Source organism: Thamnophis elegans, chromosome 3, assembly GCF_009769535.1.
Source record: "Thamnophis elegans isolate rThaEle1 chromosome 3, rThaEle1.pri, whole genome shotgun sequence".
Classification (NCBI taxonomy): Eukaryota; Metazoa; Chordata; class Lepidosauria; order Squamata; family Colubridae; genus Thamnophis; species Thamnophis elegans.
In genome coordinates this window covers 39,299,428-39,318,149 of record NC_045543.1, presented here as the reverse complement: position 1 = coordinate 39,318,149, position 18,722 = coordinate 39,299,428, and the positions used below count along the sequence as shown (strand labels likewise).

Genomic DNA, 18,722 nt, shown 5'->3' with positions numbered 1-18,722 from the left:
AGCCCTTTAGATATTTCTCCAAAGGCTCCAATTACAATTGGGACAACACATGATTTCTTTTGCCACAGTCGCTCAACCTCAATTTGCAAGTCCCGGTATTTTGTGATTTTTTTCTTGCTGTTTATCTTCAATTCGTGCATCACCAGGTATTGCGATGTCAATGGACCATACTTTTTTCTTTTCAATTATTGTTATGTCAGCAGATAGATGTTGATAGCTGTAGACAGATGTTTACAAATGTTTGTTGACTTTGCAGCCTAGGACTGAAAGAGGGTGACTGGTCCAAGGTGATGGCTAAGGAAGGGCCAGAACCTGGGCATCCCTTGTTCCTAGTCCAGCTTCTTAAATTGAGCAACCGCATCAGTGGTTTAGTATCTGTCACCTATGTTAAACAACTCAAATTACTGTACTTTGCAATTTACTATTTTAAATTACTGTATTATTAATGCAACAAAATAAGATGATAGAAGGAGACCTGGGGAGTTTTTTTGTTACTGAACAGAACTTCAACACAAGAAAACACATTCTTTTGAAATTGCCGGTTAGAAACTATTGATTTGCCTGAGAGAGAAGTCGATTTTTGATCTTAGAAAGTCTATGATGGATGAACCTAGTGGAAATGAAGTCCTTTTCTTTTTTTCTTTTCTTTCTGTTCTTTTCTTAAGTGACTCAGGCTAACTGCTTGTGAATTGTATGGCCTCATAGTATTCCAATAGTGTTACAAAACTGAACACTGGAAACCTATGAATACGCACACACTAACACTAACATCGTCTCCCCAAAGGTTGGAAGGGGAAGGAAGGGCTCAAACATTCTGACTACACCCCTCCCCCAAAACCACATTCTATCCCCCTTTTAAAAATATAATTAATTTTATTTTTAAAATACCAGATACAAGACTGCAGGAAGAAACACTGCTTTGTCCTACACAACAGGCAGCAAAACAGGTTTTAGATCTCTCTGTAGCAACTTTGTTCCAATCCTAGACAAGTATCAGTATCTGAAATTATACTGTATAATTCTGAAGTACAGTGGTTCAGTTATTAAGTAAGACATCACATGACCCTGCTGCCATTAAGTGAATCACTGCAGTTATTAAAGGAGCCATGAAACTGCAACTTGAAATTTCACTGCTTATTTTTCTATTGAGTTAGCTTGTTGCAACCCAGGAGTGAAGCATCCAAATTTCAATTATCTTACTGCAGGAATACTGTGATGGTCATAAACATGAATATCAGTTATAAAGTTACCTTCTTAACACAATCATAGCTTTGAATGGTTGCCCAACAGGGCAATTCTTAAGCAAAATAAAGTCTGTATGTTTCCTATTTTATGGGTCCTAAAGTTCACCTCTTGAGTGGCAAACCATGCAGTGTATTCTGAGAACATCTCACATCCCCTTTGCTATGTTTGAGACGACATGACCCAGCCAAGAGTAAATAGGGAATGGTGACAGGAAACCTCTTAGACAGATCTTAAAATCAGCTGTATATTAATGGTGGAGACTCTCTCCAGGTGATGGAATGCATCACAACAATAAAGCTTAAGTTCATTTAATATGGAATCTTAAGAACCCAGTTTATCTTTAAAAATGGTCTTGGTCCATAGAACTGAACTACCAGACCATAGGTTTCTTTATGTTTCTCTAACTCCAGTCACACATTATGGTGTATATATCATATTCCTTTTCAATAAAATTTAATTTCCAAAGTTGAATGTGATGTATTACAGACATATTTATTTATATATTTATTTGCACAACCAAGGCCACATGTCCACCTAGAGTAGTCGTGGGGGGTCTGGGCTACTGCTTATATTATTATCCTTGCAATTGTAACTTTAGTATCGTTCATGACTATATTTTTTTTTATTAAACTTGCATAACTGCATAATTATGTTTTATGCATTCAGTCCAAAGCTTGCTTTCAAAAGCACAAGAAAGCAAATAAGCAGTGAAGGGTTTTTCTGTTTGGTTTTCTTTATGAATTTACATTAACAGTCCTTTAATTTGTGCTTCCTTATGCCTGCCTTGTTAGATAGTTGTGTCATTGATTTTGAATCTGTTTGAGTATATAAAAGCAGTGTTGATTTTATACATCTGAAATTACTAACAGCTGATGTTTAAGCCAAAGATGTAAAACTGGAACAAACATTGATAAAACTTACCATTTTAAATACCCACCCCTGAATAGTTGTCACAAAACACAGATGGCCATTGGATGCCCCAAAGCATAATCCAGATTGCCAGAACAGCTGGCTGACAAACAGAGCTGCGGAATCAAGCCAAAGTACTGATTTTGATGTAATGCTTCATTTTGCCTCTTTTTTTCTGACAACCACTAAGGATCTCTTAACACAAGGAGGAGAATGAAGAGGGGAGTGAGATGTATGTCATATGGTTTGGAAGGGCAAGATGAATACGGTGACTTGAAAGCCATCAGGTTACAGCTCCATAAGGAAATGGTTGTCTCAGGATATTCTAAAGCTTGTCCCAAACCTCATGGCAGAGCTTCCGAAGCTCACCACCCTGCTCGTCACGGAACATGGTAGGCTCTGCCAAATAGAGTCAGCTCTGGAATTGAAACAGAATCAAAATTAATTTGCCCGTGTTTCCAACTTGTAAATATATTGTTATACTCTTGATGCTAAGTCAATAATGTTGCATAAAGAGGCTGAACATTTCCAACATTTCAGTTCTAATTTAACTAGGAAAAAAATGACTTCTATGCCAGATGATTGATTGTAATATCAGTAAATCTGCCTTAAATTTTCTGTTCTTTATTCATTTCATTTTTAAAGTTCAGATGGGGAAATTAATTTTCCTTTCTTTTACTTTACTTTCCTTCCCCCTTTCCCTTTCCTTTCCTTTCCATTTCTTTATTATTCAAGGTAGAATAGTAGGTTATTGCTGGAATTCTTGGTTTACTGGTTTTCATCATGTTGATGTTTTCTGGCTACCTAGACTCCCAATTTGGAAAAAAAAACCTCAGTGGATGTTCCTCCCCCCGAGATTTGGATTGTCCCTCTTTTGCCTTCCAGAAGGCTATTAAGAACTGACTCTAAGTGGGCCTAATATTTGTGTTTCTGAGAAGATGGGGTATGTCTAAGAGGTTTTTTTTTTTTTAATTTTGTGTATTTCAGTGTAGCTAAAATCTATTAGCTAGTTTGGTTTTATTTTATATTATATGGCCAGCCATATTTTTTTCTAGTGAATGAATAAATAAACATGTCTTCCTTTGGGTCATCATTAAAGTGTGGAAAGCACTGTAGAACACTGGAGAGATGATTATACACAATGAAATTGAAGGCATTCATGCACATTTGGCTACTTTGTAATTAAGCTATTTTGAAAATGTCACAGTTCATTTCATCAGTCATCAAAATTTCACTAAAAGTCTCTTCTCCTTTGAAAGATATGTTAAAAGTACATTCTTTTTCATCACTTTGAATAAGAAATGGTAGAGAAAAATGCAGATTTATCTCCATGTGGCATCTAATAATATTGTATCTCGTTCTACGATCACATAGATAAGATTAAGATTGCCCTTTAAATTTTCAATGATTGTACATTTTTTCTAGCTAGATTGTTCCGACTTTAATAGTTAGAAGGTAAATAAATAAATATCCCTCCATACTCTCAGTGATTCTTAAAATATTTAAAAACAAGAAACAATACAAATATACAAAAACAGAACAAATGTCTCTTTGTTACATTTTGCACAAACCTAACATAGGTAATATTTGTCTGTGAGATGTTCTAGACTGCCTTGTTTATAAACCATCTCATTTTTGAGGTTTCTCAGGGGGAAAAAAACATTTTCGTTAGGTAAGATGGAGTTCTCTAACCTGTTTTCCTACCAGAATGTCCAAGTTATAGAGAATAGTTGTATGGATTTGTAGCTCTGATTTGCAACTTTGTTGTAGGCATTATTGTTCTTACATTATTACATGCAAATTAGCTGCCCTAATGGGCTTGGAAAATCACAAAATGTTATTTTACCCCAAAATATATTACTGAGCCACCTCCACACTTGCCCTCATACCTTCCATATTGGTTTCCATTGACTTGATTTTGTTTTACTATGCTTTGTTTCTGGGCAGTTGCCACACTTGTAAGCAAGGTTGCAGCCATTTACTATTTTATCTCTGCTGGAAGCGATGTTATTCAAGATATAGGCTCTTTCTAAAGCTGCTTTTTTGCAGCATATTCCCTTCTGTGATGAATTGAAAAAAATCCTAGTACACCATGACACACGAGGATACAATTTTGGGACAGAGGACAAAAATTGATTAATTTGGTCTTAGTTTACAATAATGTAGAACCTCATCCCAAGAAAAATATTAAATGCCATTATTGGGCCATTATTTTTCTCCAAGGGTAGAGAATTAGTTCCTGTCGCCCTTAAACTTCATAAAGCCACAACACCAGTTCTGATATTATTCCTAACTCAGATGAAGAATACCATAAAAGTGCTGCAAACCAAATTCTAAAGAGCCATTCTTGCTGCCCCAGGAGATGTAGCCCTTGCCACACTGAGACTTGAGGTGGGAATGCATATAATAGAGCTACAGGCCTGGAGCATGAAGATTAATTATTCCCCAATGGCCTATTAACCTTATTATTAGTTTTCTTACCTAGAGGGGTGCTATAAAATCTGAGTAAGCATGTTATAGGCTTCTTACTCTGAATTATGAAAAGACCAGGCATGTATTCTCATAACAGATAGATGTTATAGAGGTCATTAAGATGCCCCAGAACAGCAGAGCTGAATGTCAAGGAGACTTTGGTTGCTGGCCAATATTAAACATCTCTCACATTCCCTGGTCTGAGAAAAGATTTCTTTGGACACACAATAATACATTACCATCAACACTCCTACTGAATTGATAGGCAAACCCACTTTATCCGAACAGGTTTGCCCTTGTGGCTGAGAAAATATCAAAACAATTGCCCATGTACTGCTGTACTACAATTTCTAAGAGCACTGTGTTGGTTTAAGAATATATGATGTCTGTAGAGCAGTGTTTCTCAACCGTGGCAACTTGAAGATGTCCGGACTTCAACTCCCAGAATTCCCCAGCCAGCGAATGCTGGCTGGGGAATTCTGGGAGTTGAAGTCCGGACATCTTCAAGTTGCCAAGGTTGAGAAACATTGCTGTAGAGCATAATGATTGATGGTACCCATTAATCTGAGCACTTGCATTTAGAATGATTTTGAAGGAGGGGTGTGTGTTAGCGCTTCCTACGTTTTGGCAGCCTAGGTCATTGCCTACTTTTAGTCTAAAAGCAATGCTGACAGGCACATATGGAATTCCCTATATGTAATAGTATTGTAGAAAAACAAACTTTGATTAAATAAAACTCCTGGTTTCATGTTCCAGTTCTAGCATTATCAGTAATGGGGCTAAATTCTGTGTTACTGTGTTTGAAACATGCTATCAAAGATTGTATCTCCAATTACTATGATTTTATATGTTTGTATGTGGATCATTGATCATCATCATAATCAGGCAAGGGCCACTGAGGTGAAAATGTCAAAACTGATGAAGAGTTCTATTCTCATGAGGTTTATAAGCCGAATATCAATTCTCTGCAACAAATTGACTGTTTCAAGCACCACTGATCCTAAAAATGGATACCGTATATACTCGAGTATAGGCCGACCCGAATATAAGCCGAGGCACCTAATTTTACCACAAAAAACTGGAAAAGTTATTGACTCGAGTATAAGCCTAGGGTGGGAAATGCAGCAGCTACCGGTAAATTTCAAAAATAAAAATAGATACCAATAATGTTTTTGAATATTTATTTCAAAGAAAAACAGTAAACTAGCGGTGTATTCAATGAAATACTTCACTCACCTCATGATGCTGATGTCCCGCTGTGATGATGATGTCCCGTGCAGCCGCGGGAGCGATGTCCCGCCTCCTATGACACACGGCACAGTGATTCCTATCATTGGATCACTGTACCAGAGGAGGTGGGACATCGCTATGTGGCTGCTTGCCATAACAAGGAGGAGGTGGGACATCATTGCAGAGCGGCAGGAGGGGGAGGAAGGGGAATCGTAAGACAGCCCTGCATTACATTAGAACGTGAGGAGGGGGGATGGTGCGGTGCGCGCTGCGCGGCAAACTGACACAGAGGGAGGGGAAACTCACAGGGGCACTGGGCCATTCACGAGTGTCACCCAGCGGCATGGCCCCGCCCCTTTTTCTCCTCCATTTCGGGCAAATTTTTCACTGACTCGAGTATAAGCCGAGGCGGCTTTTTTCAGCCCAAAAAGTGGGCTGAAAAACTAGGCTTATACTCGAGTATATACAGTACTTTCCTTACAAGTCTCCCCTTTCTGCAAGTATTTTTATGTTTCTTATAAAACCCTGCTCCGGAGGGAACATTCTTAGGTTATCTCTGGTTTTATTAGGAGATCTAACCTTTAGGGGGTTTATCTTATTTCATTTTTGTTATTCTCCCATTCATATTAATAAGAAAAAATTAAAATTCAGCATGGATACAGAAAAAGTACAGTGTGCTCAACATCAATGTTATGTTAACTTTATATTATGGGTAGACCTTATAATATGATCTGTTCAGAAATGCAGAGGGAGTTTAATTGCCCTCATGACCTCAGAGCCTTTTGTAAGCGTCTGACCAGCTATTTGGGAAACAGAATGCTGGACTGGTGACCATTTGTCTGGATCCATCAGGCTTCTAAATGAACTGAACATTAACTAACATGTATTGTATTGTCTTCATTTTGGATGCAAAAAAGCCACTTTTCCGAAAGTTGTAACTGTCAGAAAAATTTGAATCTGGTGATGAAGATAGCAACAAAGGCAAAACATATATTTTAAAAAATATTTGTCTTCTCTATGAGCTACTTTTTGAAAATCAAAGCTATTTACATTTGGTGGGCTTCTTGCTAGCATATTTCTGGAAGTCAAAATTGGGGAATAGAATTGGTTTCTTCAATCTTATGCTCGCAATACCGATAGGAATGGGCTTACCACAAAGATTAATATGCAAAATAGTTTCCTCCCACTGTAATGATAAACAATAATTTTATCAAAATAGGATGAATGATGGGGACTGAGGAGAATATTTTTATTAATATTTTAAAAAATAAAGGTTTGTGGGCTCATTTTTGATAAAGAAAACCCATCTTTTGAGTTAGGGCTGTGCAGTGCTTCAGATGCAGTTCTGAAAAAATGGTTTGAGTGCATGAAGTTACTAGAATACTGTCATTTGCTCTGTTTGCACTCCTATGTGCTCTGAAGCACTGCACAATCCTATCATGAAGCAACTTGCTTCTAAATTCTTGCCTGTTGCATAAATAGGTTTCTCCAGTTACTCATGGGCGAGTGGAAAACACTCTTCATGTGTTCAAAGAGATGTCTGAAAGGCTGCATTGAATGACCCATACTGCTTTGCGAATCATTTGATTTGACATTTCTGTAGACTGTGGGGGATATTTTTGTTTTAGATGCTTTGGTTTCTACTAAGCATCTCTCTTCTTTCCACAGCTTTTAGTCGTGCTCCTGTTCCTATGGCAGTGGTCCGGAGGGAACTCTCTTGTGAAAGCTACCCAATAGAGCTCCGTTGCCCAGGAACAGATGTTATCATGATTGAAAGTGCCAACTATGGCAGGACAGATGATAAAATCTGTGACTCAGATCCTGCTCAGATGGAGAATATCCGCTGTTATCTGCCAGATGCTTATAAGATTATGACTCAAAGGTAAGGGTTGAACATTCTTGCCGGATGGGTTTTGCTTTAATCTTGCTTGCTATTTATGAAAGTCTGTTATTGTTTGAGGCTGTTAAGGTATTTGCAATCTGTTTTCATGCTTCACAGCTATGGTAGTGTAGAAATGAACAAAACAGTGAGTTACAAATCACAGAACTTTATCCAGGAAATGATTTAAACCTAAACTCAGTATTTATTGTACACAAACTCCAAGTTGTAATGTCCTTAATTTATATATGTTTCATCTGTAGTCCCTTTATAGTTTCTAATTTTCTTTTATCTGGTGCCTTTATTTTCTTTTTTCCTATTTACTTGCCTCCATAAAGCACATATTTTTTTCTTGTCCTAAATTTCCCAGGGTCATGGAAGTATGTATTACATTAACTTCCAATGTGACTAGAAAACGTTTAGAAGTGGATTTTCTTTGACATTTCCTTACAGCTCCATGCTTTGTTTCCCCCCCCCCTTTTTTTCTTGTTTGAACTTAGTCCCACTTTTAATTTAGACCTTTGTAGGTGTCACATATGCTTCACATATGTTCTCTCCATTGTCCTTGGCCAGACATGTAAGGTGAGTTGTAGATGAGGGACCTGAAACTGAGTGACAGAGCACTAACCTACTGAGTTCATGGCAGAAGCTAGAATTAAACCAGGATTCCTTATTTAATTGTCCATTAATTTGGACAGCACACCACATAATCATAAGATGTACTTCAAAATTTAATCATTCCTTTTCTAAGATTCTCATCCTCTATTCTGCTCTCTTGTTCCTTCCTTGGTCTTGTTCCTTCTTGAAAACAAACAAGCAAGCCAGTCATTTCTGAGAGTAATAGTCACATTTACTACCGGCTGAAAATCAGTGTGTAAACCTTTTCTTGGTAGCTAACATTGCCTACTTAATCTTGCTTCCCTTTAAATGTATATGTGCTGTGTTATAATCTTTGTTTGAACAAATATATTTATGTAAGCTTTGAGTTGGCCCTTTCTTTATATAAGTATGTCATGATTCTGAAAGAATATCTGTCTGATAAAGAAGCAGCATCATTCAACAAAATGTTCCTAAATTTCACATATGACCCCAATGTTCCCAGAGATTATCCACAATTTATTTCTAAAATACTTAATGTCTATTTTTGTTGAAAAGCTTTCTAAATATCTGGACATATTTTTTTATCATTTCATTTTAAATCCTCATTAACATTAGCTATAGTAAGCATTTACGGTATATCCAGAAAATATAAAACCAAATGCCTTTTTAGCTTGAAAGCTAGCCTTACATGCTTTCATCTTAAAATAATAATTGATATTTGAACATGTAATGGAATTGATGGCATACATTAAACATCATCTGACTTTGTAGTCTCTCTGTGTGTGTATGTGTGTGTATCATTTCTATTATATAAAAAGTCTAGTGATGGTTTAACTATGATATTATTTGTTTGCTGCTTATTTACATTTTTAGAGCCATGCAAGATTTTCAACTTTATATACATTATATATGGTTTTCACTTTAATGAAAATATAATGTTCATGACAAAATAAATTCCAGGAAAGCAAATCTGGACTGTTTATGTGCAAGAAATACAAACAACAATACAAGCAAATACTATATACCCAGTATTCTTGTCATTCAAAAGACTGTCATTCCTATATTTTTATTGTCTTCTGCTTGAAAGAGTACTAGTCTGTAATTTTGTGGTAAGGGCCCTGATAAAGCTGAGTCAGGACTTTGAAATTGTCCATTAAGTGTTGCTAGCAGGCTACATAGGCAGGCATACAGGTCACTTATAATCCTAGGGCTGGAAGTAACCTTGGAAGTCTTATAGTTCAGTCCCCTGACCAAGGCAGGAGTCCTTATACCATCTTGGACAAATGGGTGCCCAATTTTTTACTCAAAACCTCCAGTGATGGAGTACCCATCATTGGTATATATTCTAGTTCCACTGATTAATTATTCTCACTGTCAAGAAGTATTATGTGGCTTTACAATAATGTAGAATTAACTTATCCTGTCTGGTTTACCCAGCAGGGACAATAATCGGTGAGAGCAGCTATTAGGATCTATCTTGTAGCAGTAATCTTGTGGCAGTCGATCAGAAAGGTCAGCAGTTCGGTGGTTTGAATCCCTAGCACTGCGTAACAGAGTGAGCTCCCGTTACTTGCCCCAGCTTCTGCCAGCCTAGCAGTTTGAAAGGACATAAAAATGCAAGAAGAAAAATAGGGACCACCTTTGTGGGAAGATAACAGCGTTCTGTGTGTGTTTGGCATTTAATCATGCCGGCCACATGACCACGGAGATGTCTTCTGACAATGCTGGCTCTTTGGCTTAGAAACAGAGATGAGCACTGCCCCCTAGAGTCGGGAATGACTAGCACGTATGGGTGAGGGGAACCTTTACCTTATCAATAAGGTGGTGAAGCAACAGTACTTTTCCACCATTATTGTATTCATGAATTGCTGTTTAGCAGATTTCTGGGCTGGTGGAACCTGGATATTCCAAGGCTGTGCAGAGGAATCTTCAGAGGATCTGCGGATAAAATCGCTCAAATTTGTTCCTAGACCTGCAGAAATGCCTGGGTGTCAATCTTGCTCTGCTATCTGGCAACAGTTTGAACTTCTTGGACCTGAGGAAGCAGACAAGAGTCTTATGACTGTCAACTCAGCCACTTGCTCATTAGACCCATGCTTCTCCTGGTCGGCTCAGGCTACTGGATGGGTGGGTGGGTGGGTGGGTGGGTGGGTAGGTGGGTGTCATGTGGTGTCTCATGGAGAGTCTTTTAAACTCAAAAGCAGGAAAAATGACATATTTGCACATTCTTGGTTTTTTTCCCAGAGGGTTGGTTTTCCAGAGGTTTAAGAGTAGGTGTGTTTATAAGATAATGAGATACACACAAGGTTGCACTATATTTGGAAACGTTCCTTGTGAAAAGGATACAAAGTAGGGAAATTATGTACAAAAATGTATCTCAGAACAATATGTACATTTTTGCTCAATCACAAATTCAAGATAAAGTATATTAAAGCAAATTAGAGTGAGAAAAAGAAGAAACCACCCCCTCCCCCATTCCTATACAGAATCTGTAGCAAAAAGGTGTCATGGGGGAGGGGGGCAGTGAACAACTCTCCATTATTATTTCTGCTATTGTGGTTTCAACAATCCTCCCCAAACAGCTTACAGGCAGGGACAGCTTATACAAACAATTATAGATCAGAATACAATAAATACTACTTAAAAACAAATGAATGTTATGGCATCTTCCTGCACAGCAGTTGGTACCCATGGCCCTATGAGAGGAAGAATCCAGCTGAGCTGCCTTCTGTAGTGTTTGTTGTCTGCATTTCTCTCTCACTCTGATTTTCTAACGCGATAGCACAGTGTTAAAAAATCAAGGGAAATGCTATTTAATCCATACTGGGCATTAGAGGTTGGTGGTGATCCTCTTACAACTCTCCTAGTGGGAGATCCTTTTAAAGAGCAAAATCACCAATCCATTAGTCTCTTCCTTACAAATTGGATATAGGCCAAATTCAAATAGACACAATGTAAAAAAGAGAAAGGGGATGGGAGGGAAAACTGTTAAATTCCTGTTCTGGCTCAGTTAGAAAGAAGAGGTGTGATTCATCTGACTGAAGGGGCAACATTCCAGAGAAAGTCTATTGACTGACTTTACAAAAGTTTAAATCTCCTGAGGAGATTAATTTTATTCTGAGGAAAGCAATATAGTCAAATCTTTATGTTTTTATTTTTGCTTTATTAAAACATGATTGAAGAGAGCCAATATCCCTACCTTCAAAGAGGGAGAAAATGATGAAAGGAACTGTAGACCAGATTAGACAATCTGTGACCCACTGGGTCATTGTTTCAGAGAAACATATTGACCAAGAGCAAAAAAAGCAGTGGGAGCAGGAGCAACTTTTGATTGCTTGCTGCCTTGACTGCCTGTTGACAACCAAAGTTGGGATTGGTCTACAATTTCTGGAGTCCTTTGGAGCCTCTGCAGGGTTAGGACAAGACCTGTCTATTTGATCTCCAGTGGCTGAAGAAGAGGGATCAGTCTAACCTGGAGGACTAGGGTAGGCCAGTCTACTAAACTTCTGGTATAAGAATTAGAATAACATCTGAATTATTTGTGTAAAGAATGAACCTGACAAATTCCTGAGAATCCTGTCATGCGCATGATAGTTATCAATAAGACTTCTTCTTATTGATCAATAAAGCTTTTTTTGCCTATAATCTCCTTCTTTGGTTTTTCTTAAGTATATAGAAAATATCAGGGATATTTTTCTCACATCTGGGTAGTGATGTGACAATGTGGCAGCAATGAATGAACCACAAATTTGCCAAATTTCAGTTCCTCAGAAGTCGTAGATCCCAGATTTTGGATGCTAACCCTTTTGAGATATCTTTGTTCAAACTCTGTTTTCCTGTGATGTACTGTTTTGCCCAGTTAAAGGTTACAGAGATGATAATTTCAGTAGTATATAGATCTGTGATGGCAAACCTATGGCATGCCCTCTCTATGGGCATCTGAGCCGTCACCCCAGCTCAGCTCCACAGTGCATACACACCTGCCTCCCACTGACCGGCTGGTTTTCAGGTCTCTGCCACGCATGCGTGGAGAACGTGGCACATATGGAAGGTGTGTACATGTGTGGGGAGTCATGGTGCACACAGGGATCACATGTGCATGTGGGGGAGTCTGCACACGCATTGCACTATGTGTGTGCTTTCAGCACACAACAACCAAAAGGGTAGCCATCACTGATATAGATGGTCTGATGCTGATATCTCGGAAGATTCTAAAGTAAACCATAAATTTAGTTTTTTTGCACTGAGAAGGGAATTGTGTTCATTAACCAAATGGTTCCTTCTGACTGTAATTTTATTCTGTGAATCTGTGTTGATGAATACTTTGCTTCCAAATGTGCCTGATAGCATGTGATTTATTGTTATCTATTTATTTATTACATTTTTATCCCTTCCTTTCTCTAAATTGGTTAGGGCAACATTTAGATCCCCTACCTTCATAAGAATTGGTAAGAATACTGAAAAATAATATCTACATATTTTCAGTTGAGGTTTTAGAATAATTTAAAACCCATAATCAAACCATCCTTTCAGTCAATCAAAACATTAACATGTCTTAATTCCCCGAAGGGGGAAAAAATCATTACAAGGATATTAACCATGTTTAAAAGTCCCAAGTCTGCAGGTTGTAATTCTTTTTTCAAGTTCTAGAGAGCACACTCCTCAAAAATCAAATGTTGTCCTTTTCACAAAAATTTAGTGCATCCCCTTTACACAATCATCCTGCCCATCAATTGTAGTTGTCATCCGAAATCCTGTTCAGTAGTTCATTACGAAGGAGTTCTTCTTCAATGTCAGTATTAAAGCTTGGGGCTATAGTTGATTATTTTTTAGGTGGATAGCTAACACTTCTTTATCCCCTTACTTTTAAATTGGTTTAATCATTGTCAATCATTATTCATGTTTGTTTGTTTTTTACTTTTTATTCATTTATTTGCCCTTTTGAGTCAGTGTTAACTTCTGGTGATTGTCCGGACTAGTGTCCAAAACATTTTCTTTATCATGTTTTTGGAACAGGTTTGTCCTTACTTTCTTCCTATATCTGAGAGAGGGTGACTGGCCCAAGGTCACCCAGCTAGCTATGACTTGACAAAGATATTTATTGCAGAGAGAGAGAGAGAACACATTTAAGAACCAAAACATAGATTTATTTATTAATCACATTTATATAGACCTTCATCTCACAGCTCTGGGAAGGATATAAATAATAACAACAAACAAAAGCAACAATACAAAAATATAAAATCCAGATTTATTTATTTATCAAATGTATATAGCCACCATATCTATTTATGTTCCTTATTACAAAGAATCAGTGGTATTCCATCTATGTCTGATATGTATTTAAATGATTGCTACTGTTTTATATTTTCACTTTAAAAACTGCATCAATTAATTAAACAACAAACGATACAAATGGCATGTAAAATGAGTTAGTAAATTAATGCAGATGGAAAGAAAGAAGGAAAGAAAGAAAGAAAGAAAGAAAGAAAGAAAAAACTTTTATTAACATTATCCAAGGTATCCAGTATATATGTGTTGTATATATGTGAAGCCAGTCCTGCACTTGAGCCCTTTTCCACGCAAAGATCTTCTGAGCAGGATCTCTTCCAACTCCTATTGAATTTATTGTCATCACTGCTATCAAATCTTCCCTCACGAGGAGGCTACATGGGTCATTTATCCCCTCCTTCATCCAATAAATTCTGAAATGCTTCTGGTTATGAACATGCAAGACAGTTTTACTTTATTGCGTGAATTCAGAACTAAAGTGAACATCAGCCCTAATTAACTACTTATCATTAAAAGAACACAGTTCTACAACTAAGTTTACACAGATACATAAACATTAGAATTATTTTATGCAATGGGTGGTAATGCAGCCAAACAGGAAGGCATTTAGTAGAGCAAATTTTGGGCTTATGAGAAAAAGTTTCAATATTTTATTAGCTTCAGGGTATTTTTATTCTCAATTATTTGGACGGAGTTCAGAGATATTTGTACAGTGCTGCTGAGGCCAAAAACTTCTTATCTTCAGTTCCTGCTCAAATCTTATTGGAAGATTGCAAATGTTCCATGTACTGTGTTTCTGCTTACCACCAAGTTAAGGCTACTTATCTTTACCTTTTAATTAGACTTTTCTTTGTTCTACATAATTGACCTTGATAACAGAAAAAAATGTTGAGCAATAGTCTCTTTTCCATCTGTGATTAACTTTTTCCTTCCCCTCCTCCTCATGGTTTTTCAAGTTGCTGAAAATTTATTTGGCAGAAATAGTTTTTTTCCTTCTCCTCCTCCTCATGGTTTTTCAAGTTGCTGAAAATTTATTTGGCAGAAATAGTTTTTTTCTTTTTTAACTTTCCTATCATGTTGGTTTATACAGTACTATTATGGCTAATAATTACATATTTAATGCATGTAGGGGCTGTTCAAATATTGGCTGCAATAACTTTTGACTAAAGCAGGTTAGGAATTTGTATAGCTCAATCACAGGCTCTCCACTTCATAAATGTTTAATTCTTTTTAGAGGATGCAACACAACTTTAAATCCCATTTTAAATTATAATACTAAAATAATATTTTTGGATTCCTTATATTTTTCAGGAGAATATATAGATAAATATAAATCTAACATGGATCAGTCTTTGGCAATTTGTTGATGTTTCCCCAACATGAATACTCAATCCTTCTTTCACAAATGCTCACAGGATCTCATGTATGGTCCTGCTAATATGGTTCAAGTTCTGCCCCTTTTCTATGCAGAAAATCCTTATAACTTATAACCAATCACTTAATGACCATTCAAAATTACACAATAGTCAAAAAAAGTTACGACCCGGTCTCCAAATTACAACTGATACATTTCTCCAAAGAAATGATTGCATTTTGGGCACTTTTAAAACGGTTTGATTTGATCATCTGGTAAAATGATTTGAATAGCTTATTCTTGAGCAGACAAAAACAAGTCTTCTGTTTCTTTTTTTAATGTTCCATTTGTAAGCCATTGTTTTGTTTTATCTTTCTCCTCTTTCCCATGTCTTTTGTAGAATAGACCAATGTATGTATTTCATGCTTTTCCATGCCATTTCAATACATACAGTACATTTTATTTCTTGTACATTCTGTAAGTTCCTATTTTTAAATGCTTGTTCTTAGCTGTCTTACATAATTAGCCAATGATCTTCTTCATTAGTTTGTTGGACTTGAAGCATACTTCTGCCTCCAATTGTGCAGGACTCATAATATATCAATATCACTACAGGGATGTAATACATAGTCAATAGCTTTCTTGTTTTTCGGTCCAAACGAGAGAGAGAGAGAGAGAGAGAGAGAGAGAGAGAGAGAGAGAGAGAGAGAGAGAGAGAGAGAGAAAATTAAGTATTTAAGTATTTAAGTATTTAAGTATTTAAGTATTTAAGTATTTAATAAATTTATAGGCCACCCAATCCCGAAGGACTCCCGGTGGCTTACAGAAATACATTTTTTAAAAAAATAAAGAATTAAAAATAGAGGAAAAAACAGATTAAAACAGATTAAAAGATCACTTCATGCACTCAATCTAGGTGGGGCTGGACCTCATTCATGAGGTCAACAGCCCCAGGCCTGCCGGAATAGCCAGGTTTTGATAGCCTTTCGGAAGGCCATGAGAGTGGGAAGGATCTGGATCTCTGGGGTAGATCATTCCATAGGGTTGGAGCGGCTACAGAGAAGGCCCTCCCCCGGGGAGCTGCCAGATGGCATTGTCTGGTCGACAGCACCTGGAGAAGGCCCACCCTGTGTGATCTTATCGGCCGTTGGGAGGTATGTGGCAGGAGACGGTCTCACAGATATCCTGGTCCTAGGCCATGTAGGGCTTTAAAGGTAATAACCAGCACCTTGAAATGCATTCGGAGACCGATAGGAAGCCAGTGCAGCTCGCGGAGGATAGGTGTAACATGGGTGTGTCTTGGTACACCCAATATCGCTTGCGTGGCTGCATTCTGGACCAATTGTAGTCTCCAAACACTTTTCAGGGGCAGCCCCATGTAGAGTGTGTGTGTGTGTGTGTGTGTGTGTGTGTGTGTGTGTGTAAACAAACATACATACATACATACATACATACATACATACATACATACACTGGTCTTGTTGTATTTGGGTCTTTTCCCGTGTAAGATTGAGATTGTCTTGGCAACGTTTTGCCGAGGTATCACTCGCCATCTGCAGGCTGGTGTTTTTAACTTAAAGCGTGGTCGTAGCTACTGTCTTTCTATAAATCTTGAGGGGGGGGGTGTTGAGTGCTGGCTTTGTTTCAGTAAGTGGATTGATTGGCTGTGTAGATGTATCATGATTGGTAGATTGATCCGGACCCTACCCACTCTCATGTCCTTCCGTAAGGCTCTTAAGACCTGGCTATTCCGGCAGGCCATGGGCTCTTGAACTCACGATTGAGTTCCAGCCCCGATCAGACTGGGTGTATGTTGTGGTCTTTTTAATCAATATTTTTGTGTTTTTAACTTCTATTTTTAAATGTATTGTTGCAAGCCGCCCGGAGTCCTTTGGGATTGGGCGGCCTATAAATTTATTAAACATTAAACATCATTGGTGCTGATTGGTGCTGGCTGTGTGTCCGTTGTTGTTTTGTGTTGTAATGGCCTGGGTGGTAGGTGTGGCTCGTTTGTTGACTAGGGCTGGTTTCCAGATATCTGGTAGGTGGGAGTTATTGTCACGTTTATTCATGTTGTGGGAGTGTTTCTATATTTCAACAGCTTCCATAATTATTCTCTTGTTGAAGTGTTCAGTTTTGAAGATTAATTTGGTTCCTTCAAAATTAATTTCATGTTCTGTAGCTTTAAAGTGCTGGAAAAGGGAGGAAGTTTTTTTCTTTTTTTCTTACTGTGTTCTTGTGTTCTGCGATGCGTGCATTTATTCTCCTGTTCGTTTGTCCTATATATGTTGCAGGGCAGATTTTGCATGGTATTTTGTAGAATCCATGGTTTTCTAGCTAGATTTTGTCTTTGGGGTTTCTTAAGATGTTGGCTACTTTTTGGTCAGTGTTGAAGGCTGTCTTGATATTGTGTTTGTGGAGAATTTTGCTGATTTTATCTGTGGTGCCTTTGATGTAAGGGAGGAGGGCGATGCCGTTGTCCTGTTCTATGTCTCGGTTTTTGGGGGGAGTCTCCCTTTGGATAAGGTTGGTAATTGTTTTTCTTTGGAATCCATTGGCGATTAATATTTTTGTGAGAGTGTGTAATTCATATATATATCATGGTGGTGGTGATGGTTGTACCATGGTACTTGTTGTTTATTATATATTTTTAAGAAGCTGCTGGTGTATAATGGATTTTCCCCAAAGTTATGTAATCTGAAAGAATATATTTAATTGGTGAACCATATGTAATTATGAGTGATGCACTCTTGCTTTTTATTTTTTATTTTTTATTTTCATAAAGTTATTTTTTTTTAACTTAGTGGCTGTCAAATCAAAAAAGCTCAAGGCAATTTCCACTAAAAAAAACTAAATAAAGAAACAAGAATGTTGATAAAAATGAAATAAAACTGTTTTATATATACCACGGTACTTGCCAAGAATGTTCTCTTTCACCTGTTCCTTTTTAATTTAGTTTTAGAACTTGTCTCTTGCAGTAATTTGAAATATTAGGGAACCATGGGATGCAGAATATATGATTCTGTGGGTGCAGATGGTTTTGTAGATCAGCCAGAAAAATCCATTCTTACTAGCATTTTGCATATGTTGGTCCCCTACTTGATAAACCTATAAATTATAGGAAGTCAGGTTTCATACTACTGATTCTCAGTAATAAATGCATAAATTGTGGTTTGAGAGTATATATTTGACTTTGTTGCTTATGGCAGTATATTATGTCAATAGCATTCTGAACTATTACACCTGTTCTGATAAAACTCTAATGTAGATACAAATGAAGAAAGATTCTTAATGCTACTGTATATGAGAGGCAGAAAACCCAGAGTTGCAGATATAATAGATAATAAACACTGATCATTTTGCACACCAAAAACTTTCATTATAGACAATCCTGATTTTAAAATTGTTGCTAATTCTGTTATTTAAGTAATTTAGAGTTGGGGTATTATTATTTTTGACCAGTTTAGTGCTGATATATTATTTTTTAACCTTTGTAAGATGTACCATTTAGTTTACTTAAGAGTACTTCTTGACAGTTTATTTAAATTATGCAACCCTTTCTTGGGCTGTTTAATTCTGATGCTATTCTGAAATTCCTCGGATGTTAAGTTTTGAGAAAAAAAATAGTTGAGACTCCTAAATAGGTAATTCCTTTGGACAAGGAGTCAACGTTTTATTAAATTGATATAAACCGCTAATATCTACTTTGGAAGTATACATTTGAATATTCTTTTTGTATGA

General features: G+C 37.2%; 1 protein-coding gene across 1 annotated transcript in view; it reads left to right on the top strand.

Moving 5' to 3' along the window:
• Window positions 1-18,722, top strand: part of ADGRL3 (adhesion G protein-coupled receptor L3) — a 453,165-nt gene that overhangs the window by 106,202 nt on the left and 328,241 nt on the right. Inside the window, 1 exon segment of the mRNA XM_032213192.1 lies at window positions 7,525-7,738. Coding sequence (XP_032069083.1) covers window positions 7,525-7,738 — 214 coding nt within the window.